Raw genomic sequence first — 26,692 nt, 5'->3', positions numbered from 1 at the left:
CAGATAACAGCCCTAGAGGTGGCTTTACTGGGAACCTAATGATGCTTCAGGCTCCTTTACTTACACAGCCTCTTTCCAAGGCCTCGTTCTCTGCATACTTAAGAAAAAGCATATCTCATGGAGATTTGCTTTTTCTTAAAGGAAGTCTCCCATGGCATGGTTCAGACTGCTCCAATCCTGGCCCACTCCAGCACATACCTATTGGCACTTTGCCATGCTCTACCTACGACTCGTTAAGAACTGTAGCAAACACTGTGTGGGCCTCACTGGCCAGGACCTTGTTGGAAATGCTCTTGAGTTTGTCAAGGGCTTAAGGACTTGAAGAAGGTGTGAAATAATATTTGTGAAAGAAAAAGTTTAGCCTAAGCTGTTTGATTTTTTTGTGTTTTGTTTTTGTGAGATGGAGCCTCACTCTGTCACCTAGGCTGGAGTACAGTGGCATGATCTTGGCTCAATGCAGCCTCTGCCTCCCAGGTTCAAGCAATTCTCCTACCTCAGCCTTCTGAGAAGCTGGGATTACAGGCATGTACCACCACACCTGGCTAATTTTTGTATTTTTTTTTTTAGTGGAGATGGGGTTTTACCACGTTGGCCAGGCTGGTCTTGAACTCCTGACCTCAAGTGTGATCCGCAGACCTCCCAAAGTGCTGAGATTACAGGTGTGAGCCACCGTGCCCAGCCCGTAAGCCATTTAATTTAACAAATCTATATAGAAGTCACTCAGAAATGTTTTCCAAATGACTCTTTGGAACCCTGACTTACCTAATGATAAGCACCTCTTCTACACAGATTTGCTTAAACATCTTAAAAGATGACTGTCTCTCTAAGTCTAGCTATGGGTGTTTCCCCTGATAGAGGGAAGGCTTTCATATCAACAATGAGCCTACTCTCCGCGCCCTCCCCAGCTTTCCTGCTGAGTTGATAGCAGGGGTCAGGGGCACTGGCACCAGGCACCTAAGTGTCTAAGTCCTGTGTGTAGTTCACAGCTTTGAAGACACTTTGCCACATTCAAACTGATTTCCATTTAGAAGGCAAATCTCAGGTGGGGCACACCGGGACCAGGCTCTGTTCTGCAGGTGTCACCCATCTAAATCTCCTGTTGGCTCAGAAGAGGGCACTGGTGTGGACAGAGCAGAATTTTGTCAGATTCCAACCAAGGGTAGTGCAATGACTCTACTGACTGGAATTTACAATTCTCATTAAATGCTCTCAAAACGTCGCCTGTTTTGAACATATGCTTCTGATATCAAATGATTCAGGGATACCTGATTGTTTTAAAAGAGCTTTTCCTAATTTTCCACTCTGCCAGAATTCCAAGGACGATGGCTGTGATTCCCATTTGAGAAAGTCATGGGGGAAAATGGTCAATATTTTCAGGGTTACTGTGGAGATGACTATGACAAATATTCTTACACTTCTCTCTCTCTCTCTTTTTTTTTTTTTTGTAACTTTTGCTCCTAATTCTTATTTGCCCATTTCTTGTTGACCTTTCTACTTAACTTTCTTGCTCTCTGGCCTCACCAACTCTCTTCCCTCTATCCTTTTTCCCCATTGATTTCTCTCCCACTTCTGCTTCTTCCATCTTCTCTTTTTCTTCTTTGTCTCTTCCTTTCTACCTCTCTCTTTTTTACTTTGAACCTTTTTCCCTCTACCACCCAGGCTTCCCGGCTTTTCATCTGAGGACCCTTTTATCTTCTGCCAGTAGAGGGAGACATCACCGCTTGGTTTTTTTCTCTTATAATTTGGTGGCTGTGCACATATCCTGGCTAACACCAAGAAGCCGTTGGGTATGCTTGAATTGATCTAACCAGTTATAAAATCCTAAGGAAAAACGGCCGACCACTTGGATATCTGACAGTGACAGTCCATCTACTCTGAACAGCAAATTGAGATACTCATGTTTTTTTCCAAAACAACCTTTCAAAAGTTCATATTTATCAAATATTAGGTTGAATCATATGACATGACCAATTTTTAAGGTCAAAAATTGGTCGGATGCTGGATACTAATAGAATAGAAGCTTGAATTTCTTGTAAGAGTGTCTATGAAAAGACCTTTCTGCTGGCAGCATAAAAATCCCACTGTCTAGAGTGCTGGAGCTTTTGCTGTCATTGCAGTAAGTCACTGTGACAACTGATTTACTGCCCAAATGAAGCGTCAGCATTTAACTTGCAAAGCAGTTTATGGTTTCAGATGTCTGGATGTCACACACATTAGCACTTAATGTTACAATTTAAAAACGCCATAGAGATCATTTACTTTTTGTTTCTGCAGATTCTCATATAAAATTGCTCATGTTGGAATACATTTTATTTTACCCTAGCTGACTTCTTGTCTGAAAAAACCGAGTATAGCCGGGCGCGGTGGCTCAAGCCTGTAATCCCAGCACTTTGGGAGGCCGAGACGGGCGGATCACGAGGTCAGGAGATCGAGACCATCCTGGCTAACACGGTGAAACCCCGTCTCTACTAAAAATACAAAAAACTAGCTGGGCGACGTGGCGGGCGCCTGTAGTCCCAGCTACTCGGGAGGCCGAGGCAGGAGAATGGCGTAAACCCGGGGGGCGGAGCTTGCAGTGAGCTGAGATCCCGCCATTGCACTCCAGCCTGGGAGACAGAGCCAGACTCCGTCTCAAACAAACAAACAAACAAACAAAAAAAAAACCGAGTATAGAGATGCTACTAAAAGCAAAACTAGGAGCTTTCTAGATGGCCTGTGTACAAATTAAGAGTGAGTGAAATTATGTATTTCTTTTGCTCCAATTCTGTCAAAAGCATTAGAGTTAGGCATCATTTATTTCTGCTTGGCTGTGAAGCTCTGTTCTGGGGTCTTATGAATGCTTATTGACAGTTACAGAAACACCACAGTCTTCTAGAGTCCACCTAAAATGCAGGTGCAGGTTGGAAGGACAGCTTTTTTGTATTCTTTTATTTAACATTATCATTGACGTTGCCTAAGTTATTTTTTTTCCTTCTACATTTGATTTTTCAGGTTACATGGAGCGTTCTTCTGCGATACTAGTTTAACAAATGATGCAACTGCTGGTTTCATCTTGTTTTGATAGTGGATTGGGGGATTTAAAATGTTAGGTTAAGTTAATATGGTAAATGATTTTTTAAAAACAAAATTGTTGCAATTATGTACCACGTTACTATCTTTGCATTTAGCATGTGATCCCAAAGGACCTTTGTAGCAACAAGTGCCAGATATAAGCATAAATGATGACATCGATGCTATACAGAAGTTAAATTATTTGACAATCAAACGAGGTATGCACACTAAAAAGTGGATCATAACTGGATGTCGTGAGTATGTCATGCATATACATTGTCCTAGATAGAACTTTGATGTTAGCTAATAATAAAAGCCAATAATGAGGGAAGCAGGAATAATCAAAATGTGGTCCTCAGCTGGCTCTGGGTTATTTGCACATCCTTCTAGTATGGCTCCTTGGAATTTCATAGGGGTTCAGAGGGCAAGAGATACTTGGGGTCACATGCATCATCTTATTGTTTTAGATGCCACATTGTTGCTTCTCTAACATTTTCTTCCTTGAGAATTTATAGTAGAGGGAAAATCTCACAGGCACCGAATAACCACCCCCATCCCCACTTGGAAGAGAGGGTACGCTAACACTAAATCTTCCCATTTTTGAGATGATAAATAAGACCTCAGTAGGTACTTTGATGTCAGCTTTCTATCAATATCTATCTAATTTTTTTGACCTGCAATATCAGGGTGTTTATCTAGATGTAAAATTATAAAGCCTTTATCTCTAATTGCTAAAATACTGCGTATTTCCTTAGGAGCACATTTTCTATCATTCAAGAAATACCTTTCTTATCCAGATACTGGTCCTAAAATAAAATGGCAGGCAAAAATTTGACCAAAGATACCCAGGGCCTCTTTCCCTCCAGCCTTTTTCTCCTCTGCAAATGAACATGCTGAGTCTGATGCTAAATCTGTCTCCAAAGGCTCCTCCTTCAAAGTAAGCACTGGAAATGGCTTTAGGTCAGAGTAGTCCTACCACATGGCTAATCCAGTGTTTATTGTCGGTAGAGTGGGTAGCAAACAGCCCATGTCTGGAACATGGCAACATGAGTTGTAACATGTCCTCTAATTATAGAGACAAAGCTTCTACTCCCAGGAATGCTGGAGAACTGATACTGGACCAGCTTTCAGCCTGTATATAAGGGAGTATATGAAACTGGCCAAAGTACAGGAGGCAAATGGTTTCCAGTAGAGCACAATGGGCAGCGCAAGATTGTAATCCCTGAGGGGAGGGAGACTCACAAGGTAAGCCTCACAACCAACCAGTACTTTTCTTGGGGAAAGCTCCCCAACCATTGCACAGAGCTGGAGTCTGAGCAGACCACAGTTGTTCAGCTATAGAGAAAACAGAGGTCGGAGTGTAAGAAAAACAAAGTGACTGGATCTGCAGGGCAGGAAACTGGAGAAGAGGATGCCATTCAGAGAGGAAGGACCAGAAGTCCTAGTGGGGGTTCCAAGGGCTGTAGCCAAAGGCTGTGATGTGCATGTGCAGGGTGAGAATTCCCTGCCCCAAGGCTTGTAAGACAGCAGCTGCAATGGGGTTGAAAGAGAAACAGAGATACTCGAGGTTGAGACAAGTAGTGCATTAGGGACACTGATGTCATGAACACCTTCAACACATTGTTAACATCCCTGGGAGCCCAAAGACATCAGAAAGCTGTGCCTTAGGAGTAAGAATCATGCCCTAAAGTAAGACCCCAGGCCCATCCTAACAAAGCTTGAAACCAAACAATCTTCAGAGAAGACAGAATTCGGATGTTGAGTTCCAACAAATTAAAGAAGTCTGGAAAACACTTTGGACTTTCCACAGATCTGTACTAACAAAATATAATACAAACCTACACATGTTCAAGGTGACTAGCCGGTAACTGAACTGCTTACTGTAACAGGAACAACACTCTTCGGCGTAAGGTAACAACATCAAGAGTTTCTATACCTTATATCTAAAATGTCCTGTAGTCAACGAAATATTAATAGACATACAAAGAAATGGGAAAATATGATAGAACCAAATCAAAATTTTAGAACTAAAAAGTATAATAAACAAAATGAAAAATTATCTGGATGAGGTTAGCAGTAGACTGGATATGGCAGAAGAATCGGTGAACATGAAGAGAGATCCAAAGAAATTATCCAGTCTGAAGAGCTGAGAGAGGTGCTGAAGGAAAAGCACAGAGGCTCAGGGACCTATCCTCTGGGTCAAGGTCAAATGGTCTAACACGTATATCACTGGAGTTCCAGGAGGAAGGAGAATAGATTAAGGCAGAGAAAAAAAAAAGTGAAGACGTAAGGGCCTAAAGCATCTCAGCTGGATGACAACAATAACTTCCAGGCCCAAGGAAACTGAATGAACTCTAAGCAGTGTAACAGCAGAGATCACCCGTGGGCCAGGTCAGTAATTCACTTGGATACTGATATGTTTCCGCATGGACAAGCCTTTTGCCTGATCTCGACTAGACTGGTCTGAAGTGCTACAAATGGTTTTGACTTCAGGGAGCAAGTAGAAAGAAAAAAGTGTGAGTTTAACGTGTCATCGATCAACACTGTCATTTGTAACAGAGAGGAAACTGCTGATGCTGGATAGATGTGCTGATCAGGTTGCAGGTTAGATTATGAAGAGGTTGCACATTCAGTTCCACAGCCTGGTTTTGTGACTGACCGCAACTGATTAATCATCCTTCTGCAGAGAAAGCCTGTGGGGTGTGGCTTCCTCAGCCGTGGGAGGAGACTTCAGGCCACTGCACTCCATAAGAAGATCTACCAGTGAGACTTCTGGTGTCGGGGTTAGGAAGAGTATTTTCCATGGAGTCAGACTGCCAAGCGTGAGATCACAGTGTGGCCACTGGTTATCTCTGTCACACACTTAACATCCCTGAGTCTCAGTCTCCTCAATGGGGTGATCAGAGTACCCCCATCAGATGGTTTTGTGAGGACTAGACGAGATAATGATTATGTAAAGCACTGAGCCCAGTGTCCGGCACACAGGAGATGATCTCTTTCTCTCTCCTTTCTCTTTCTCTTTCTTGTTTAACCAACATTTGCTGAAACCAACTATCACAGGGACTATTCTAGACTCCGGGTAGATGTGCTAAACAAACAGTACTGAAGCATTCAATTATTATTATTAAAGCCTGAGGCACTTTAATAGAAGGTAAAATATTCATTGACAATTGAAATTCATAAATCCCTGAAGTCTGGCTGAAGCTCCCCTTCATGTAAAAATGACTAATGCTTGATAACTTCCTAAGTGCAGGCTTTCATAGGGGAGCGCGGGTAAGGGTAATGGGTTGTGGGGACTGAAAGAGTGTGGCTGAAAATCACTCTATGCACAGTCAGCCCCTGTAGATGTTTCTTTATTGACGTGCATAACGTAGGGTTAAGAGCATGGGCTCCGGGGTCAAATTAGGATGTTTTTGTTAGAAAATTGTACTTAAGCTCTCCTTCCTCTGGTTTTGTTAATCTATAAAATGGAGATAATATTGGTAGCAGGCTCAGAGGGGTGCTGTGAGGGTTAGCAGAAGTTATGTACGTGGAAGGCTTGGAACAGCACGTGGTATGTCCATGTGGTATAGTCTGGGAAGTGCTGAGCCCCGTGTCGGTGTGAAGGTGGATGAACTGCAAAGAGGAGAGTCGTCGGGAAAGAGCATCGGGTCTCATGTTCCGCTTAGCGCCAGCCCTGCTTGTGCGCTTCCACAGTCCTGTGAGCATGGTCCCTATACCACAGAAGCCCATAAAGAACAACCAAAGCAACAGAAAGGCCTGTTCGCCAGGTGCCCGAATGGCCGGTAAATGTACAGTCCAGTGGAACATTATCTGCTGATGATATTGGCCTGTTGATTAGACACAATGGGTTCAAAGCCCTGACGACAGAGAAGAGTCTGCTGGAGGGGACCTCCACTGGACAGGACCCTGAAGGTCAATGTTCAGCCCTTGCCACCAATGCTGAAGTCCTCTGTCCAGCATTGCGAGGAGATGCTCCCTGTCCCAAGTCTGACATCTCTGGGTGGGGACTCCGGGTCCTGGGCCGTTCCCTCTTGGATTGAGTAGAGTCTGAAACCCAGACTCACTCTCTGGTCCTAGTTGTGACCTGTGGGGCCACACAGAACACATCTCATCCTCTTCTGCAGATGTTTTCATGGCACTTGGGGCACTCCAACAGGGGGTGAGAAGCCTTGAGACCAAAAGGACTTCTTCCAGAAGCAGCCTGGGTTTCTCACAGCAAGGGGAGGGCATGGGACTCCAAGCTAATTAGACTTTTAAATTTATCCATCTATGAGCAACTTACTTTGTAATTGGTAATGATTTCCATGTAATCATATGTGTGCTTGGGGATTCTGATGAAGTAAGAAAAACCCAACGTACAAATCATTTCTAAACTGTCATAAAAGTTTCATGAGTGCTAAGTTTAACAATTAATGAAGTTAACATATTCCTGTGTCTCAAAGACATTAAGCATTTATCAATTTTGATTTTGCAGTTTTCTTTTCATGTTTTAGAGCTTGTAATTTTTTTTCCAGGTCTTACACTTTTTTATAGTTCCTGGAAAAGTGCATGGGCACTTGCCTACAGTGTCTGACGGCTTGAATGACCATGACATCTGTCTCTTGGTTCACAGATTAATTTCATCCCACTATGGCCATAACTTTGTGGAACCATGACATGTCACTACATCAAAGATAACTCCTTCCCTCTAGCTCCTAGTTCCCCATTCAGGGTGGAGGTCTTTGGAGATGTGGCAAAATTGGAGGATGGAAGGAATGAGGAAAAGAAGTTGGAACAAATTAATATTTGTTAAGAACCTCCTGTGAGTGAGCCCCTGCAAGGAGAATTTGCACATACTTTCAACTGAACGTTTAAAAACCACCTCCAGGCCAGGCATGGGGGCTCACGCCTGTAATCCCAGCACTTTGGGAAGCCAAGTACAAGTGGATTACTTGAGGTCAGGAGTTCAAGACCATCCTGACCAATATGGTGAAACCCTGTCTCTACTAAAAATACAAAAATTAGCCAGGCATGGTGGCGTGCACCTGTAATCCCAGCTACATGGGGGGCTGAGGCAGGAGAATCGCTTGAACCCAGGAGGTCAAGAGTGCAGTGAGCAGAGGTCATGCTACTGCACTCCAGCCTGGGTGACAGAGTGAGAATCTGCCTCAAAAAAAATAATAAAATAAAATAAAATAAATAAAGGGGTAAGTTAGAAAATGTATGTCTCAGTGCTCTGTAAATTGCAAAGCTCTATATAAATACAATTCTCCATCTTTATTAATTTGCAATCTGGTGTGCCATGTCTGGGGACAATAACTCCTTCATTACTCCACGTACAGAGTTCTGATTTGGGGTCCTGCTTATGCTTTTCCAGGATTATCAAAAATTAGCCAGGCATGGTGGCGGATGCCTGCAGCCCAGCTACCTGGGAGGCTGAGGCAGGAGAACTGCTTGAGCCCAGGAGGTGGATGTGTCAGTGAGCCAAGACTGCACCACTGCACTGCAGCCTGGGCGACACAGCGAGACTCTGTCTCAAAAAAACAAAACAAAAAAAGCACCTCCAGTTTATTAGGTCATAAACTGTTGATGGCAAGAGGAAATAGAATCTCAGTTAATCCTCACCACAGGCCAGGGAGGTGAACATCAGTATCACTTTCTTCATTTTATGGTTTAGGGATTTAAGGCTCTTGGGATTAAGTGACTTGCCCAAGATCACCCAGCCCCAAAGTGTCAGGGCTGGCAAAGGTCAGAGCCAGCCCAGGTGCTCTGACCCCACAGCTGTTCTCTGCCACTCCCCACTGCATAGGCTATTTGCAAAGCTTTTCCTTCCATTATCTTTCAGGATTATCTTATTCTGTTGTTCTTACTTGTGTCCAATTAGACCAAGAAGAAACTTCACTTGAATTGGTGGGGACACAGCTAGCAGAGGTGGGCACAGAGAAAGGCAAATGTAATGAATGCTGATTTCAAAAAATAATCTGCCAGCATGTAAGATGAAATTGGACTAGTATCTCAGATAACAAACATGAGTAAGTCTTACAGGTTTTTTGAAATGCCAGAGTGACTGATACTTCCAGGTTAGCTGACAAAAGGGATTCACATCTCCACTGTTTCCAAGTGACTTTCTACCAACCAGCCCATTTCTCCATCGACACAGGAAGCAAACCTTCCCTGAGCGTTCCATCCAGCTACCTGCTGGGCTGCTCCCCACCACCCCCAGGTATCCATGGCACCCACATTCCACATGCCTAAGTCAAGTTCCCTGCAACTTGCACCCCCTCTGGAAACACCAAGACGCTTCGCCCCACACATGCCTGTGCTTTGTTTGCTTGAAACATCCCTCCTGCCTTTGGGTGGTGAATTCTCAGATGTCGTCCCCTCCAGGAAACTTTGCCTGAAACCTAAGGGCTCTTTGTGGAAGCTCCCCCGCCCCTCCCACAACAGTCTGTCACATTCTAGCACATTCTGTTCAAATCCTCCAAATACCCATTTCTCTGAATAGACCATGTGTTACTCGAATGAAACTGACCTAAGGTTTTTCAAGATAAAAGAAACTTACTTGTGCCAAAGCAAATAATGGCTCAAAATTATTCCATTTAACTGAAACATTTGGAGAGAACAAGAGAATCTGAAGGCTATGTAGATGGTTCTCAATACTGGCTGCCAATTAAAGTCTTCTCCAGGTCCATAGTACTACCAAGGCCTGGCTGCCCACTCTGGGATTCTGACTTAAGTGGATGCAGAGATCAGTACTGTGATTCTAATGAGGGTCTGGGGCTGAGGAGCAACAGGTTGTAATAAATTATCCCTCAGCTCCTAGACATAGGGCCAGGTTTGAAGAAGGTCACCTGCTTCCAACTTGAGGGCTTTTCAAATAGAAATATGACATGTAATAGAAAGCACCTGGGCCAGGCACTGTGACTCATGCCTCTAATCCCAGCACTTTGGGAGGCCAAGGTGGGTGGATCTCCTGATGTCAGGAGTTCGAGACCAGCCTGGCCAACATGGTGAAACGCCTTCTCTACTAAAAGTACAAAAATTAGCCTGGCATGGTGGCACACGCCTGTAATCTCAGCTACTTGGGAGGCTGAGACAGGAGAATCGCTTGAACTCAGGAGGTGGAGGTTGCAGTGAGCCAAGATTGTGCCCCGCACCCCCGCCTAGGTGGAAAGAAGGATGAGACACCAGAAAAAAAAAAAAAAAAAAAAAAAAAAGAAAGCACATAGGCTTTGCATTCCCAGCTGTGTGACTGTGAGCAAGTTACTCAACATATCCAAGTCTCAGTTTCATCCTTTGTAAAACCAGGCTATCTTGCAGGTTGCTATGGGGATTAAGTTAGGCAACTCTTGCAATGATAGTATCATATCACCAACGCTCCGTCCATTCTAGAGTGTTAAACCTTAGCAGAGACCCACCTGGCCACAGTATGCTTCTAGAGCAAATAAACTTTGTGCTGTTCTTAGAATGGCTTGAAGTTCAGCTTGCGATTCTGACTAATTCAACACTAAAGGATTTGTGTATTTGTTTTCCCATCTGTCTAATTGGGGATTGGAACACAAGAACTCTTTTATTGATTTTGAGATCTAACTATATCCAAAATATGAAATAAGTAAAAAGGAAGATGACGGATTGCTTGGCAAGCTGCCAGACCACTTGCTCTTAGCGATGGTGCTGCAGGCTTTCCAAGCACAGAGGGTGGGTGTCCTGGGCGTCTATCACGGCATCAGAGACCAGAAAACCACAGGGCCCCAGGACCCTTTCGCCCAGGCACTGCTGGTCATGATGTGCTGGCTCAGTCTGTGATGGTCTTTGTTGCTTGGGATATCTGTTACCGACAGCCGAAGCAAATCAAAGGAGAGGAATGTTACAGTTGCCCCAGAGAATTTGTATTGTTGTCTTGAAATATTTCAGATCATTTGTCCATGTTTTGACAATTCCTGGAAATTAACTGGTCTGTGTATTTCTCATGGCCTTAATATGACTCAAAGCGGGAGAAAGCAAAGCAACAGTGTGGGGCCCGGAGCCCACGCTGGAACTCGCTCTGCTAGAGGTTCCCAGCTCTCTCGGCTGGCATGTGCATTTCACAGAATGTTTAAACAAAATACCAATTTCTTCCCTTCAGGGCTTACTCGAAGTGCCTATTGACTTTCACTGAAGTCTTTGACTGCTTCTAATTTGTTTCTAATTTGTTTAATGGATAAATTCCTAGAAAGACACAAACTACTGAAACTGACCCAAGGGAAAAGTAAAAAATCTGAATAGACCGGTAATAAGTAGAGTGAATTAGTAATCAAAAATATACCCACGGAGAAAGTTCAAGACCAAATGGCTTTCCTGGCAAATTGTTCCAAATCTTTAAAGGTGAATTAACACCAGTTCTTCACAAACTTTTCAAGAGACAGAAGAGTAAGAAGCACTTCTCAACTCCTTCCGTGAAGCCAGTATTACCTCCTGATGCCAACACCGGACAAAGACTTCACAAGAAAAGAAAACTACAGACAACTCTCTTATGAATACAGATGGAAAAATCCTTAACAAAATACTAGCGAACTGAATTTAGCAACGTATAAAACGGATTATACACCATGGCCAAGTGGGACGTATCCCATAAACTCAAGAAATAGGAGACAAATAAGAAAAACAACACACACTCCTACTCTCAGGGAAGTTCTGGTATGATGATCAGTCCGCACATAGCCCCACAGCACACCCCCAGTCCTGTGTCAAGTGAGGGCTTAGTCAGTTTGGGGGCTGTTGGTCAGGGTGGGTGGGAGGAGAGAAGGAGCTGAGAGTCACGGTGTTTACCTCCTTCTGGGGGTTGGAGAGTTCTTTCCTGCGTTGTGTGGACTGAGATGTTGTCTCTGCCCTCCTAATCTTCTGGTGGAGTTGCAAGGATCGGAGACTCACAAAAGGCTCACAGCTAAATGGGGGCTTTAGGTACAAATTAATCCCAGCTCCTATTTTGCAGATGAGGAAAACTGAGGACTAGTGAGGCAAGAGTGACCTGCCAATCATCAGGGAACTAACTGGCAGGAGCCAGAATAGGAGCTCTCATTCCCTGGTTCCCATCCTGGGCTCTTTCCCTCACGCCAGTCATCTCTATTGTTTTCCGGTTGCTGCAAGAGGGTCCAGGTGAGCTCACTCATCCTGCCACTCATGGATCTCAGGGAGATAATAATAGTAACAGCTGACACTTAAATAGTACTTCTCTTCTACTAGGCAAGGTTTTAAGTGCTTTACATGTCTTAACTTAATCCTCAGAAACCCTACAAGGTAAGAATATCAATGTTCCTATTTATAGATGAAAACACTGAGGCAGAAAGGTTAAGCAACCCATCAAGGTTATGCTTCTAGTAAGTGGCAGCAGTCTGGTCTCTGCAAAATGAATCCCCATCTCCGATTTTCCTCTTCCAGATGGGGTAAAAAGGCATCTTAAAGCCTGCTAGCTGACTCGAAAGCATTTACCATGTGGAAGAGATGTCTCTGTACAGCTTTTATCACTGGCTGGAACATCCTGCTTAAGGGACTTGACTCTAAAATTCTGTGCTGTTACCAAATCCAGAGTAGCACTCACATGTGTATGACTCCCAGGATATTGAGATTTCTTACAGTTTTGTCTCCGTTAGGGAGATGGTAGACCATGGTACTCTCTGATGGAGAGCTTCTTTACCATGGAGTCCATGGGCTTTTAAGACCTTGATCCTGAAATTTCATGCACATGTCATGTGTCTGAGCCTAGACTCACGGGGCATGGATTCATTAGGGCTGTGACACTGGAGTGTTTTTGTACTGTACAGCTCCCAGGTGCAGATGAGTCCTGTTCATTTCTTTACACCCGACAGTGCTTTCAAGCCTTTCCCTGGAAGCTCTCTGGAAAGATTTGTGCATGCCTGAGTAAAGGGATGAATGGCCACATGCAGTGGCTTACACCTGTAATCCCAACACTTTGGGAGGCTGAGGCAGGTGGATCGCTTGAGGTCAGGAGTTCGAGACCAGCCTGGGCAACATGGCAAAACTGTCGCTACAAAAAATGCAAAAATTAGCCGGGCATGATGGCACATGCCTGTGGTCCCAGCTACTCAGGAAGCTGAAGTGGGAGGATCACCTTGAGACCAGGAGGTGAAGGTTGCAATGAGCTGAGATCTCACTATTGCACTTCAGCCTAGGCAACAGAGCGAGAACCTGCCTTAAAAAAAAAAAAACAAAAATGATGCTCTCTTCCCTTTGTGTGTATGGATGGCAAGAAGATGCTGCAGGAGATGTGAAGTCACCTGCACTCAGGTGTGCATGGCAGAGAGTGCACTGTCAGCCTGGGCAGGTGACCAGGGCCACACACAGGCCCTCACTCAATCCCGCCATGATTCTGTATGCCATCAGCCTGAGGCCAGCAGTGAAGAGGCTCTGCTTCCGGGTCCAGAGCTCCTCCTGATCTGCCTGGTGCTCAATGGCATGGTGACATCACATGCAGCTCTTTCCTGGGGTGTTCAGGCTGTCTCATCCTCAGTCACAGCGGAGAACAGGAGGGCAAGGAGCCTTGGGTTTTTTTTTTTTTTTTTTTTTTTTGGTATCTTCAAACTTCCTGACACAGTACTCAAGCCCACAGATGAACAGATGCCTTAATAAGTAGCCTTACAGGCTGGGCGCAGTGACTCATGCCTGTAATCCTAGCAGTTTGGGAGGCAGAGGCTGGTGGATCACTTGAGGCCAGAAGCTTGAGACCAGCTTGGTCAACATGTTGAAATCTTGTCTCTACTAAAAAATACAAAAATTAGCTGGGTGTGGTGGTGGGTGCCTGTAATCCCAGCTACTCGGGAAGCCGAGGCAGGAGAATCACTTGAACCTGGGAGACGGAGGTTACAATGAGTGGAGATCACGCCACTGTACTCCACCCTGGGCGACAGAGCGAAACACTATTTCAAAAAAAAAAAAAAAAAAAAGTAGCCTTACACTGAATTGAGTGATAAGGGGTGACCAACAGGCAGCTGCTGCATGGTGACAGGCTTCTTAACCTTTGCAGCATCCTCTTCCAACAACCCTTACAACATCACAGTCCAGTGCCTTCAGCGGTACTAGTTAGTTGGAAGGCGACTCCTACAGGAATAGGCAAATGAACCCTAGCATTTCTGTCATGTTATGATATGCGCGCTTGACCAGAGTCTTGGTGTGGGTGTAGAATGAATGGACTCCAGAGGGGACTCTGATTTGCCATATGGAGTAAAATGACCTCCCCATTTCCATGGTTAAAGCTACCTTCTCTATCACAGAGGCACAGGGTAGGTGCTCAGTAACTGTTTGCTGGATTGATGAATTATGTCCCACCTAGTCTTGACCTGAAGTGGCTTCCTGGTGAGAGCACCTGTAAACAGCCTTTGTTAATTTTCTTAATCTCAACAAAGCATAGAACTTGCTGAGATCAGTACCCTGCAGAACTTGGTGAGCCCAGTATTATGAGGATCACAGGGTAAGAGGAACATAAGTTCACTGGTTTTGACAAGGACAGTTACCATCAGTGGTCAATTCTACTGAAGGTTCTTAATGCTTCCTTCATGTATCTGCTCACATGCTGCCCCCGACTGCTGACCCCTTTGAAGGTGGATGAGCTGTGCCCCACAAACCTTGTATCTCTAGCTCCTAGTCTAGTCCTCAACACACAGAGGGAACCCAGGTAGAGTGGCTGATTGAATAAGAGGTTATTGTGTGTAGACACATGCGCACATCAGAGAAATGATCAACGTATGCTGTGGCCAGAATTCTGGTGAGCTCTGTCCTTAAGGGCACTTCTTGTGCACCTGCGAATCGTGAAGAAAGCCTCTGAGCACAGATCTCCTGGTCTTTAATGCCTGTGTACTTGCGGGCATGCAGTATCAGAAGTTAACGTGGGCAGTGGAGTCACCAGGCTAGTTTTGAACCCACAAATTAGTGTCTGTGTGCTCTTGGGTAGACGGATGACCAATCTCTCCTACTTAAAAAAGGTGGGGACAAGCGTCCCCTTTTCCCACTGTGGCTTTAGGGTTAAATGAGGTGCTGACCACCACGCGCCCTGAACACAGGTGGTCTCTGCGAATGTAATCCCCTTTCCTGCGAGCCTATCTCTTCCTCCCTCTGTTCTCAGTTTCCTTTTCTGAAGAACATGGGGGAGTGACCCTCAAAGGGTCCCTTGAGTGTGTGAGTTATGACCAAACAAGCTGTTTCCCCAATCCCTTACAGAGTGGAGGGCAAGGACCCTGAAATAAATGTACTTGCTTTGAAAGAAAACATGCCCGGCACAGTGGCTCATGCCTGTCATCCCAGCACTTTGGGAGGCTGAGACAGGTGGATCACCTGAGGTCAGGAGTTCGAGACCAGCCTGGCCAACATGGCGAAGCCCTGTCTCTACTAAAAGTACAAAAATTAGCCTGCATGGTGGCATGCACCTGTAGTCCCAGCTACTTGGAAGGCTGAGGCAGGAGAATCGCTTGAATCTGGGAGGCAGAGGTTGCAGTGAGCTGACACCATGCCACTGCACTCCAGCCTGGGTGACAGAGTGAGACTCTGTTTCAAAACAAAAACAAAAACAAAAACAAAAGCAAAACAAAAAAGCAAAAGAAAAGAGAGAGGGAGAGAAAACGCTTTATTAGCAAAGCAGAGCAAAGCAATACAAACAAGACACCACCAACACCAACACACAAACCCCAGCCACCTCTGCTGGGGACTGAGCCTTGTTCATGCAGCTGTGGAAGCTGGCAGCCTCAGGACTCTCTTGAGGCTGCCATCTTCCACCTTGCAGTTCTTTGCTCCCAGAAGCAAGGTGTTCTGGGCTGCTGCCCACATCTAGTCTACCTGAAAGTCAGGTCTCTGATCTGTCATGGACGCTCTGGAGTGGGTGATTCAACTACAGAAACAGCACACAGCACAGGACCACCACAAGACAAAGTCCTCTGCAGGAACATGGAACTTCTAACTTTAGGGAGATTTGTTCCAAATAAAGAGAGGCCATTGCCCTTCCAGACACCTAGGGAATCTTAAGACACTGATGGTCAGGACCAGGCCAGGCTGGAATTTCTGGTGTCCATGAATGACTCCTGCCCCCTCCCCCAGATCTCCACCTGCCCATTGGAAACCTGCTCGCTGGGAACCTGCACACAGGAAGCAAAGCATGTCTACCCGTCGAAGAAAGCGTGAGACATGCACGCGCCCTGGAGAGGCACTGGTCAGTTTTGCAGTGAGTGAACATACACCTGGTCTGATCATTTGCACTACTTAGCACAGGGCTGATCCCAGACTTTGGGTGGACACAGGGGAACTGGCAGCACCAGCCACTGCACGCTTGAGGAAGTGGAAGAGGGGTCAGTACAGATGGGGACCAAGGGACAGAAAGGGAAATAGAAGACCATGAGCCCAGCCCTGCCTGGGATGTGTGTCTCATCCCTCAAACAACAGCATGATCCTGTATAAGGGGGGCTTCCATCCACATGCCTCAAGCTGTTTTGGCAGAGGGATCGCGTGTGTGGACTTCCCCTGCACAACTGTGAGCAAGCACACCAAACTGAGTGGCCACACGCTTCCCTGGCTACTGCCTTTGTTTAACGTCTTGCCTGCCGTCTGAGCACGGCAGTCAGGGTGTGGGTGGCCGTGGGCTGCCCCCACTCCTGGGGAGGTTTGCTAGGAAGGCTGCTTGGTGACTTGTTAGTGAGCACACAAGCAAAAGGAAAGCCCTCACAGGGGTGGTGGCCCCCGTTCCTACCATGTCGCTCTGTGACTGCGTGGCCCCGTACATGGTGATACCGCTGGAGGGTGCTGCTGGCTGCGGCGTGTCGGGCTGGATGTACCCTCTTCTGTCAATTAGGCTGCGAGAGAGAAGAGAACCCAGGAGGAAGAGAGTGAATAAAAAGCCAGAGACACAGCAGCACTATTTCAGGGCTCCCTCTTCCCATGATAGGCCCACCTCGGGCACCTTAGACTACGCCTCTCCTCACTTCATTGTACAATCGGTGACCAAATTCTGTCCCTTCTCCCTTTAAACATGACTGTGGCATGGCCTGTCTCCTGGCCAGGCCAAGGGCGTGTCACCTGCTCAGATGCCAGCATCTCCCTCTTGTCCACTAACTGTGGCAGCCTCTAAGCTGGTCTCACCCCACCTGTCACCATCTGTCCCCAGTGCTCCTCTCCAGCCTCAACGGCACGTCTTCTTACTGCATTCACTCAGCAAACGTGTTTCAAGTACCTGCTAGTGCCAGTGCAGCACGTGGGAAATGATGGCCTACCACATGGGAACAGAGCCACAGTCCCGCCCGGCATGCACTCTGCTTTGCTATCTCTGTGTTTTTGTTTGGACTCTTCCCCCATCTCTCCCAAAGTCACTCTTCCTTCCCTTCTGCTCTCCATTCTTCAAGGCAAGGTTCAAAAGACCCTACTCTTGCCCCTAGCCCATTTCCCCCCTCTCCCCTTCTCCGATTCTCTCAGCCCCACACATCACTCTCCACCTGCAATCAAGCTCCCAAGGGCAGAGTCTTCATCTTGTGGCCCCCCACGGCATCTGGCCCTGTGCCTGGCACACAGAGTTAGGGATTAGAGCCCCTCGTCCACATCTGTCACAGAGCATGGAGGGCAAGGACCGGCAGGCCGTGTCAATATCTGTATCTCTGAGACTGACACCCAGAGATGGGTGCTGCGCAGGATTCTTGTGGATGAAATGATAAAAATAGGTCCCTTGTCCCACAGACAAGTTTCTGAGTAATGCTTCTAAAGACATCTGTTTCTGTACTCTACGGCGCTGGGCTCATTAGGAGGTGGGGTAAAGTTGCCTTTTTTTCTCCCCAGTGAAGGCTCAGCATTGACTTTGAGTCTAAGGGCAGAAGTGCTCTTACAGCAACAGGATGTTCAGCTAACAAGTGAGTATCCCTGGGGCAGCCCCTACAGTGTGGGACCAGCCACACTCACAATGCAGACTCTTCCCCAGGTGCTCAGCATTTTGCCAAATACAAAAATGTATCCAGAGGCCATGACCATCCCTGCCTCTGAGGACTGACTATCTGGGCTGCTTTTCTCAGAAAGCAGGGCCTCCTATGTGTCAGTCCAGCTTTTGGAACACAGGAGTTAACCTCATGACTACTGCCTTCAGGTCTTTAAGTGGCAGAACAATAAGCCACAAAGACCACCTGTGACGGGATCCTCAAATGGGACTCTCTCTGCCTCAGTTCCAGCTGAACACTCCATAGGTTTAGAAAAAGCAACCGGCAACAAGAATCTCCACCTTTCAAAGAGAAGTGCCGGACCTCCTCTGCAGGACGTCAAAGGGGGTTCTCAACCAGCGTTGCAACCCTCCCTTCAAAGTTACAAAGGGTCAGCGGGGGAAAGAGCAGAGAAGGCTGTTTCGGAGAAAGGCGCTCTGCCCTCTAGTGTGGGTGACAGCCAGGGATGGGACTGGGACCTGAGGGTTAGGTGAAGGTCCAGGTGTGGGTCTCATGGGAGAGAGCCAGTGCCAAGCTGTCTTGAGGGACTGGGCACAGTGGCTCACACCTGTGATCCTAGCACTTTCGGAGGCCAAGGTGGGCAGATCACCAGAGGTCAGAAGTTTGAGACAGGCCTGGCCAACATGGTGAAACCCCGTCTCTACTAAAAATACAAAAAAATTAGCCAGGCGTGGTGGCGCATGCCTGTAATCCCAGCTACTTGGGAGGCTGAGGCAGGAGAATCGCTTGAACCTGGGAGGCAGAAGTTGCAGTGAGCCAAGGTCATGCCATTGCACTCCAGCCTGGGCGACAGCGTGAGATTCCGTCGCAAACAACCACCACCACCAGGTCTTGAGTAAATGTCACGGGTTGAACTGTGCAGAAAGATATGAAGTCCTAACCTGGTACCTGCGAGTGTGACCTTACTTAGAGGTAGAGTCTTTGCAAATGTAACCAAGATGAGGTCACACTCGATTGGAGTGGGCCTTTGTCCAATGTGACTGGTGTCCTTATATAAAGAAAAAGAGGAGAGGAAGAGAACGCTGGGTGAGGGTACAGAGACACACAGGGAGAACGCCACGGGCTGACAGAGGCTACCCCGCAGTGAAGCATGTGCCAGCCAAGGAACGCGGAGGGCTGATGGCCCCACCAGGTGCCCGGAAGAGGCAAGGAAGGGTTCTCCCCAGCCTCGGGACGGGCGCAACCCTGCCGGCACCTTGATTTCAGGCTTCGAGCCTCCGACTGTAACAGAACAACTTTCTGTTGTTTTAACCCTCCCATTGCATGGCAGTTGTTGGACTGCAGTGCCCTAGGAAACTATGATAGGACTCAGCCCAAGAGAGCCACAGAGGGGGCCCCACAGAGAGGCCTGTGCAGGTATGAGTGACTCTCAGGAGAAAAGGCCCTGCCTCCATCAGGGAACTGCGATGGTGGGTCCTCAGGGGAAACTCTTAGTCAGGCGCTCTCAGACCCCACCAGTTTAGAGCACTGGCAGGGGACCAACAGCATTGACCCCCTGCCCAAATCCCCTCCTCACTGTTGGACACGAAGCTGGTGGGGAGACAGGACTAGCTGGGGGCGGGGTGCAGGACAGAGCTCAAGGGGAACCGGGAACCCCACAGTCCTCCCAACCAGGTTCGGGTGAAGGGATGAGAGGTGTTAACTGTCAATGAACTTGGCAGTTCTGATGCACTGAAATGATACTATTTTGGAGGGAAAGTGCCCTGACGCGCTCTCTCTCTCTCTTTTTTAACGACAAGAGAAATTAAGGGGCTTGCAGAGGATTTTATCCAGGAGCGGAAAAAGAACTAGGTCATCAAAAAAGTCTGAAGGGACAGCAGGGAGAAAAAAAATGAAGCGTTCTCGGCCAGCATCCCATCACATCCAGTCTGTTTAATGTAGCAGCTGGGCTCCCAGGGCTGCGATGCTCTGGACACAGTGGGCTCTGCCCGTCCTTCTTCTCACCTGGCCTCGCCCCTTGTCTTGTCTCACCTCTCGGCCCGGCTCCCCTCGCCCCTCACTCCTGACACTAACCCCCTCAGCATTTCCTTGGATGAGCCAGGACCCTCACCCTCGGGTCCCTGCACAGGCTGCCCCCGTTGTCTTTTGAAACCCTGCTCCTCCCCACCACTTCCTCCTCCGAACTCCTTCTCACCCTTAGGAGAGATCACAGCTTAGACCTACTCCTGGACGACCCATGCACCTCACTGTGCGGTCCCTGCTGCCCAGGAGCCGGCCCCTCTCCCGTGCACCCCCAGCGCCTGACACGGAGCCGGCTCCACCGCGCATGCGCCGTCAGTGGTGGCCACGTGACCCACGGGACCGGCCCAAGTCTGGTGTGACACTGACCATTCCTTGGGCCTTTCTGTGTTCCCAATTTTCCATTCCTCCTGCCAGGTTTATATGAGGACCCCTCCCCCCAAACCTGGCCATACCCAGCCAGCTGCCATCCCCGCCTCTGGTAACATTGCAGGAACCGAATGTTCCTCTGCACTCTTGGTATGCAGGCTCCCAAAAGGGAACACAAGGACTCGCTCTGCCTCGTTTGCATGGCATGGCACCGTTTAAGAACCCACAAGGGGCAAGTCAAGCACAGGGGTCTGGGCACGTGGGTCTGAGGCAGGGCACACTCTCAGCGGGTGGGCCTGACTGGGATGCCCGGGAAGGCCCCGGCCCACTTAAGGGCCCAGGGGCTGGGACGAGGTAGCACAGGTCAAGGGGAAGGCAAGAGAGGATGAGAGGGACAGGCAAAGGTAGGCATCACCCCCTCACATCTGCCTGGGAGCCTGTGAGTGGCCTATGTCCCTGCCCAAGGGCCAGAATGACCCAGGGAAAGCTACAGCCCCACTTTAACAAAGCAAATATCTCATTTGCCTTGCTCTACCTTCGCCCAGTAAAGCTTCCCCCGGAACCCCTGCAGTGCGGCCCCAAATCCCTGGAGCCTCTTCAGTGGGGCCCCACACTGCTTCAAGTCTGGAGCTACCAGATTCATGAATCACCGTCTGTTCAAATACACTCTTCAATATTTTAATGTCCTTCAGTTTACCTTTTAACAAATGATTCAAACACTTCTGAGGGTAGGACCATTCTCAAGAAATGCCCCACCCAAAGGAATGTGGATTTTGGAAAGAATACAGCCCAAATCCAGCCAAAAAAGCACATTTAACCCAGTTGTGGAAATAATTTTGGTTGTGACAGTTTGTGGTCTCTAAACAACATAAAGCCGTGCCATATGCAGATGAAGGACTTGGGAACAAGAAAGGAGATTTGGGCAGAACTGAGGCCTCGGCATCCTCTCTTAAACCCACACGTACACTGCAGGCGGGGGAGAGGGCAGCTCTCCCTGGCTGTTACCCTCGATTTCCTGGCCTGCCCTGCTAGCCACAAACATGCCAGTTGGAAGCACCATGGAGGCTGTGACAAATCAAGCCATTGCCTGAGAGACTTTCTGCCTGAAGAGCTCCTAGAAGGATCCCTGGGTGAGTCAGGAGGTTTCTTCAAGAGGAGCTGGCACCTGCTCAGGTATGTCTGACCCCTGTGGACCGAGCAGCCTCCCAAACCCAGGATCCTCACTTGCTCTTTCTAAGCCTCTGAGGAGGTCAGGGGTCCCTTGAGGACCCCTCGTTCAGGTGGACAGTGGCATGTTGGGCTCCCCACTTTCTAGGCTAAAGCTAGAAAATGATCAAGTTCTGCAGTAGCACCACGATGACTCAAAGTAATAATAACTCAATGCCAGTGCACAGATGGCCTTGGAATATGTGCTTGGATTTTTTTTCTTGAATTCTTTTTACCTCTCTAATGAGGATTCATTGAGGCTGATAATCAAATGAAGTTTGCATTTCACAAGCGCACATCGGTAAGGCCTGGGTGCCCAGTGGGTCTGCCCTAGACACAGTCATGGTGGCTTTTGTCATTTCTCCGTTTTACACATTTAGAGACCAAAAGGCAGGAAGCAGTAATAACTTGGAAACTCATTCTAGAGACCAAGTAGATTTGCTCAATACCTATTTGTTGATCATGGTTCGATTTATCAGTTGAAAATATTCTCCATAGGCGTAACTCACAAAGAATCTGTATTTTAAATTCGTACACTCTGACTTGGAGTCAGCATGCCTCAGTGGGCACACACTGGCTCTGACATTGGGCAGCCTGGGTGTGCATCCTGACTAGCCAGCATTTACTGGCTGTGTGATCTTGGGCACATTATTTAAACTCTGTGCCTCGCTTTTCTCATCCATAGAATGGGATATAATGGTGCCTACCTATAGGTACAGAGTGAGCTTATAAAAGGCTGATTCAGGTAAAGAACTTAGAGCAGGGCTTAACACAGATTCAATAAAGGTTAGCTACTGCCATGGTTCGTGTCATTGTCATTATTACCATAACCACAGTCTCAACGACTGCGGCACATGTGGCTCTCTCCCTATGAACATTTCTATTCTGTGCAAATCAACTTTCAAAACTGGTTTCCACAGGCTTCTGGCTGCTTCCTTCCTGCATGTGTCTTGTCTCCTTGATGATGCTAACCACGGCTCCCTGTGCACACCTTCAGTCATTAGCAGGTCCCCAGTCATTAGCAGGGCCACAGGCATCTGTCTCTCTATTTTGGGCTTCAGGAAATTTTCCCCAAATCAGACACAGATTCAGCTGAAGATCGAAAAAGGTGTGAGGTGTGACACCACACACACAGCCAGATCTCGATTTCATGAAGGCCACGTCCACGCTGCACAAAGCGGTCACCTGGTGGCGGCAACCCATTCCGCCAGGGCGGGGGGCCTGTGCTAACGGCCGAGGCATTTGGTTTTCCAAGGTCTGTATAAGAACACGAAGCATTCTGAGTCTTACCTTGGTGAGATGGGCCCACACAGGGCAACACAGCAATTGGTAAAGATATTTCCGTAGCTGTAGGGATTGTAATTTTCTTTACCTCTTTTATTTGACCAGGATCCTTTAATCTGAAAGAAAAGGAAAGTCAGTAACAAGCAATATCCTTCACACCAACACACGGTTGAGGTGAGCTGGACCATGAGAAGCCCATAAAGAATGCAAATCATCTTTAATCCAAAGAAATGGAGATATTTTTCTTAAAGAAAATGGGCATTTACTCCAAACATGGAAATGTCCTAAAATAGCAGGTTAGATTAGGGAAAGAATAATATTCTCAGGGATAATCATCTTTTATTTGTGCCACATGGTACTAAAAGGCCATCTCATATAAGCCAGCAGAGATTTTTTCATACTCACATTTAGTGCCCTAAATGATAATTAAATGAATGGCAGGTGAAATGGTTCCCCTAATTGCTAATTTACAGACTGAAATAATTCAGCCTCTTCTTGTGACCAAAATAGTCTGTTTTGCATATTCTAATATTTGTAGCTACCAAGTACAAATAACTGTATTAATATTCTCTTATCTCATGTGTCTTATCACAACCTATTTTCTCAAGCTTTTGTTTAAGGTAACTGGACCTATCCTGAGACATTTAATTCATGTGTGCATAGAGACTTGTATCAAAATCTAAGTGTAAAGAGCAAAGTGGACCACGCTGCTCTGGAAAAATTCTCTAACATTTTGTTTCCTCTTTTTTTTGAGACAGAGTGTTGCTCTGTCACCCAGGCTGGAGTGCAGTGGCACGATCTCAGCTCACTGCAACCTCTACCTCCCAGGTTCAAGCAATTCTCCTGTCTCAGCCTCCTGAGTAGCTGGGATTACAGGCGCCTGCCACCACGCCCGGGTAATTTTTTTTGTATTTTTAGTGGAGACGGGGTTTCACTGTGTTAGCCAGGATGGTCTAGATCTCCTGACCTTGTGATCCGCCCGCCTTGGCCTCCCAAAGTGCTGGGATTACAGGCATGAGCCACCGTGCCCGGCCTTGTTTCCTGTTTTCATACTTCCTCTTCATCTGTATTAAGTACAGGCAGACAATCCTGGATAAAAAGTTAAATTTTGGGTCAGGGCAATTTCCTCCCACAGAGAAATTAAATATGAAAGGCAGACTCAAACATTCACTCCAAGATGTTGGCTCGCCATGGTTTCTACCAGGGGAAGTGTGATAAGAAGCTTACGAAACCATTTCAAAGGAATAGAAAGAACACTCTCTTCAGGGCCAGAAACGGGTGTCACTTGGCCAACCTTAGTATCTAATGGATGTGGTCGGAAAAACTGAGAACACAGAGATTCCCAGTAGAGAAACATGCAGAATGGCATGTGAAGTTTCCACGGCACCATCTCTGTTCCCAAGGGCTCACATCTGGAACGGGATGTATGGGAGAAGCTGGGCCCAACCTCTTCTTTCCTTTTTCTCCTCCATTGCCCAAAACCTAAGAACACACCCGTGTCTCATGTAGTCAGGAACTTACATCCTCATTTGTCGTCTGGTTGGAGCTGATCAAGTAGGTGTGGAATCCTGAGAGGCCAACAATGGACCAGACAGAGAAGAAGCACACCACAGCCTCCAGGACAGTGACACGAGTCAAGGAGGCAAGTGGAAGTGAGGGGCTGTGCAAGAGGTGGACGTGATGGAGGCTTGGAACCGAAATCCCCCCAGGCACAGGCCACTCTCTAGCTGCTGGCCTCTCTCTTGCTCGGCCTTGCCTTGCTTCCTGCTCTTCCGGGAATTTTGTCTAACCAGATGGAAGCCTCCGTCAGGGCAGGGAGTGTCACATGCCCCAGCGTGGAGCAGCCTCTGTGGCTCCGTGATGACTGGAGGGCTCCCTGGGCGTCACCTACCCACTTCCTTCCTCTGACTTCTACTTGACCTTCACCTTTTTCTGTGCCTCACTGTGGAGCCAGTGACTGTGGCATCCTGATCAGGAAGCACACTGGTTTGAGTTGGCTGTAGCTCAGGCTCTGGGTGAAAGGATGACATATTGACTTGCACATCAATCGCAGACTCTAATTTTGGCTTCTGAATGCTGAGGACTGCAGTGCCAACAGGCATCTCCCCTGAGGAGAATGGCTTCTGGGGCCCAGAAAGCCCTCTGCTTTAGTGGACGGCCTCTTCTCTGCTTACAGAGAAGGGGAAGAAGGAGAAAATAAGACCCTGAACCGGCAGTGGCATTTCTCGGAGTGACATCAGGGTGAGGGGTATTTTTACTTGGGGGAGTTTTCCCAGCCTTTCAGCCAACCCCTGACCTATATGGCCATCCTCAGCTGCTTGATAGGCAGATGGGAACTACGAGTTCTCGCAGGACATTGAGAGAGAGGAAGTCAAGAGTTCCGCAAGATGTGTCTAGCACAAAGGGAAAAAGCTTGGTGCTCTTCAGCGGATCAGATCCATCACCCCAGAGTGTGGCAATGTGAAAAGGCCAGAGACTTTTTCTGTCCCACAAATGCTTATAAAATTCTATTTACAGGATACAGATATTTCTCAGGGTGAAAAATCCATTCATCCTGGGTTTGGGAGTTTACACATGCATCTGGCATCCCCTATCGATATATTACAGGCTGGAGAAAGAAACGCTCCTGCTCGCCTAATGTTTCCGAGGATGAATGCCATATAGACCATGCCGGAACATATCAGTGATGATCTTCTCCAGGCTGGAGAGAATTCATCTTTAGACCAGAAGGTTGAGCACATTACCCAGTGCAGTGCCGTGGTCTGCTGTGCCATGGTTAACCAATGTCACCATCTGGGCACACAGGGCTGCAGGCAAAACAGGAGGGAATGGGCTTCTGCCTGTTGACTGACTTTCAACATCGCATTAAACCACTGGGTCTGCTCTAGAAGGAGATGGTAGCAGGGAGTGGTAGGGGACCAGAGAGACACAGGGAAGCAGACCCCTATCTACAGCTGCCGCCAGCCTGGGCAACCCCTGCTGGGCAAACGGCAATGGTGGAGGCTCTGTATGCACGTGGGGTCACATGGATGGTGTCCCAGGCAGCAAAGATGGTCTCATTCTCAACTGCCTTCCCACAGAATGGGGCTAAAGAGGCCCCTCTCCCTACCCACATTCCCCCTGCCAGAAGGGGACAGACTTGGGAGGCAACTCCCCTGGGATTCAGGTCATGCACTGGCTGGAAAGAAGAGGTGAAGTGGAGTCCAGGGAACACGATGAGGGAGCCAGTGGGAAGACTGAGTCAGGAAAGCTGGGTTGTGTGAGAGGGAGATGACATTAGACACTAGCAATGGGTTTGGACTGGCTACAAGGAAAAGACAGGAGACAGAAAGAGGAGGGGACACATGGAACGGAAACAAGAAATAGCCAAGGTAGAAAAGAATCAAGAACAGAACCAGATTTATTTACTGAGTAATACATGAAGAGCCAAACTGCAATCCCAGAAATACTTATGTGTCACCCAGAGTTTACCATCCAGGTAGAATGATGGCAAAGTCAAAGTGAATATAACATTTCTATGTATGAACCATATGAAACCTGGCATGTACGAGCAGTGAGGATCCCAGACTGAAAGTGGCTGCAGCTCCTTTGACAATGCCAACTATGCTCATTACCCTCATTGGGAGGCATCATAGCCAGCGGACATAGAATTCTAAAGGTTTATAGTAACAATTAAAAAATACAGCTTTTCTATTATTTTTTTTCTTTCTTTCTTTTTTTTTTTTTTTGACACGGAGTCTTGCTCTGTCGCCCGAGCTGGAGTGCAGTGGCCAGATCTCAGCTCACTGCAAGCTCCGCCTCCCGGGTTTACGCCATTCTCCTGCCTCAGCCTCCGGAGTAGCTGGGACTACAGGCGCCCGCCACCTCGCCCGGCTAGTTTTTTTTTT

General features: G+C 47.4%; 1 protein-coding gene across 3 annotated transcripts in view; it reads right to left on the bottom strand.

Moving 5' to 3' along the window:
- ZDHHC14 (zinc finger DHHC-type palmitoyltransferase 14) overlaps positions 1–26,692 on the bottom strand; it is a 312,504-nt gene that overhangs the window by 8,117 nt on the left and 277,695 nt on the right. For 2 of the 3 annotated variants that reach the window (XM_023206071.2, XM_023206070.2), the window contains exons 6-8: positions 24,327–24,429; positions 22,812–22,921; positions 16,760–16,862 (exon numbers count right to left, since the gene is read on the bottom strand). In XM_023206071.2, coding sequence (XP_023061839.1) covers positions 16,760–16,862; positions 22,812–22,921; positions 24,327–24,429 — 316 coding nt within the window. The remainder of the gene's footprint in view (positions 1–16,759; positions 16,863–22,811; positions 22,922–24,326; positions 24,430–26,692) is intronic. The other variant, XM_023206072.3, reaches the window with a different exon arrangement.

Source organism: Piliocolobus tephrosceles, chromosome 5, assembly GCF_002776525.5.
Source record: "Piliocolobus tephrosceles isolate RC106 chromosome 5, ASM277652v3, whole genome shotgun sequence".
Lineage (NCBI taxonomy): Eukaryota > Metazoa > Chordata > Mammalia > Primates > Cercopithecidae > Piliocolobus > Piliocolobus tephrosceles.
The sequence above is the reverse complement of the archived record's forward strand: the minus strand, read 5'-3'. Positions and strand labels throughout refer to the sequence as shown.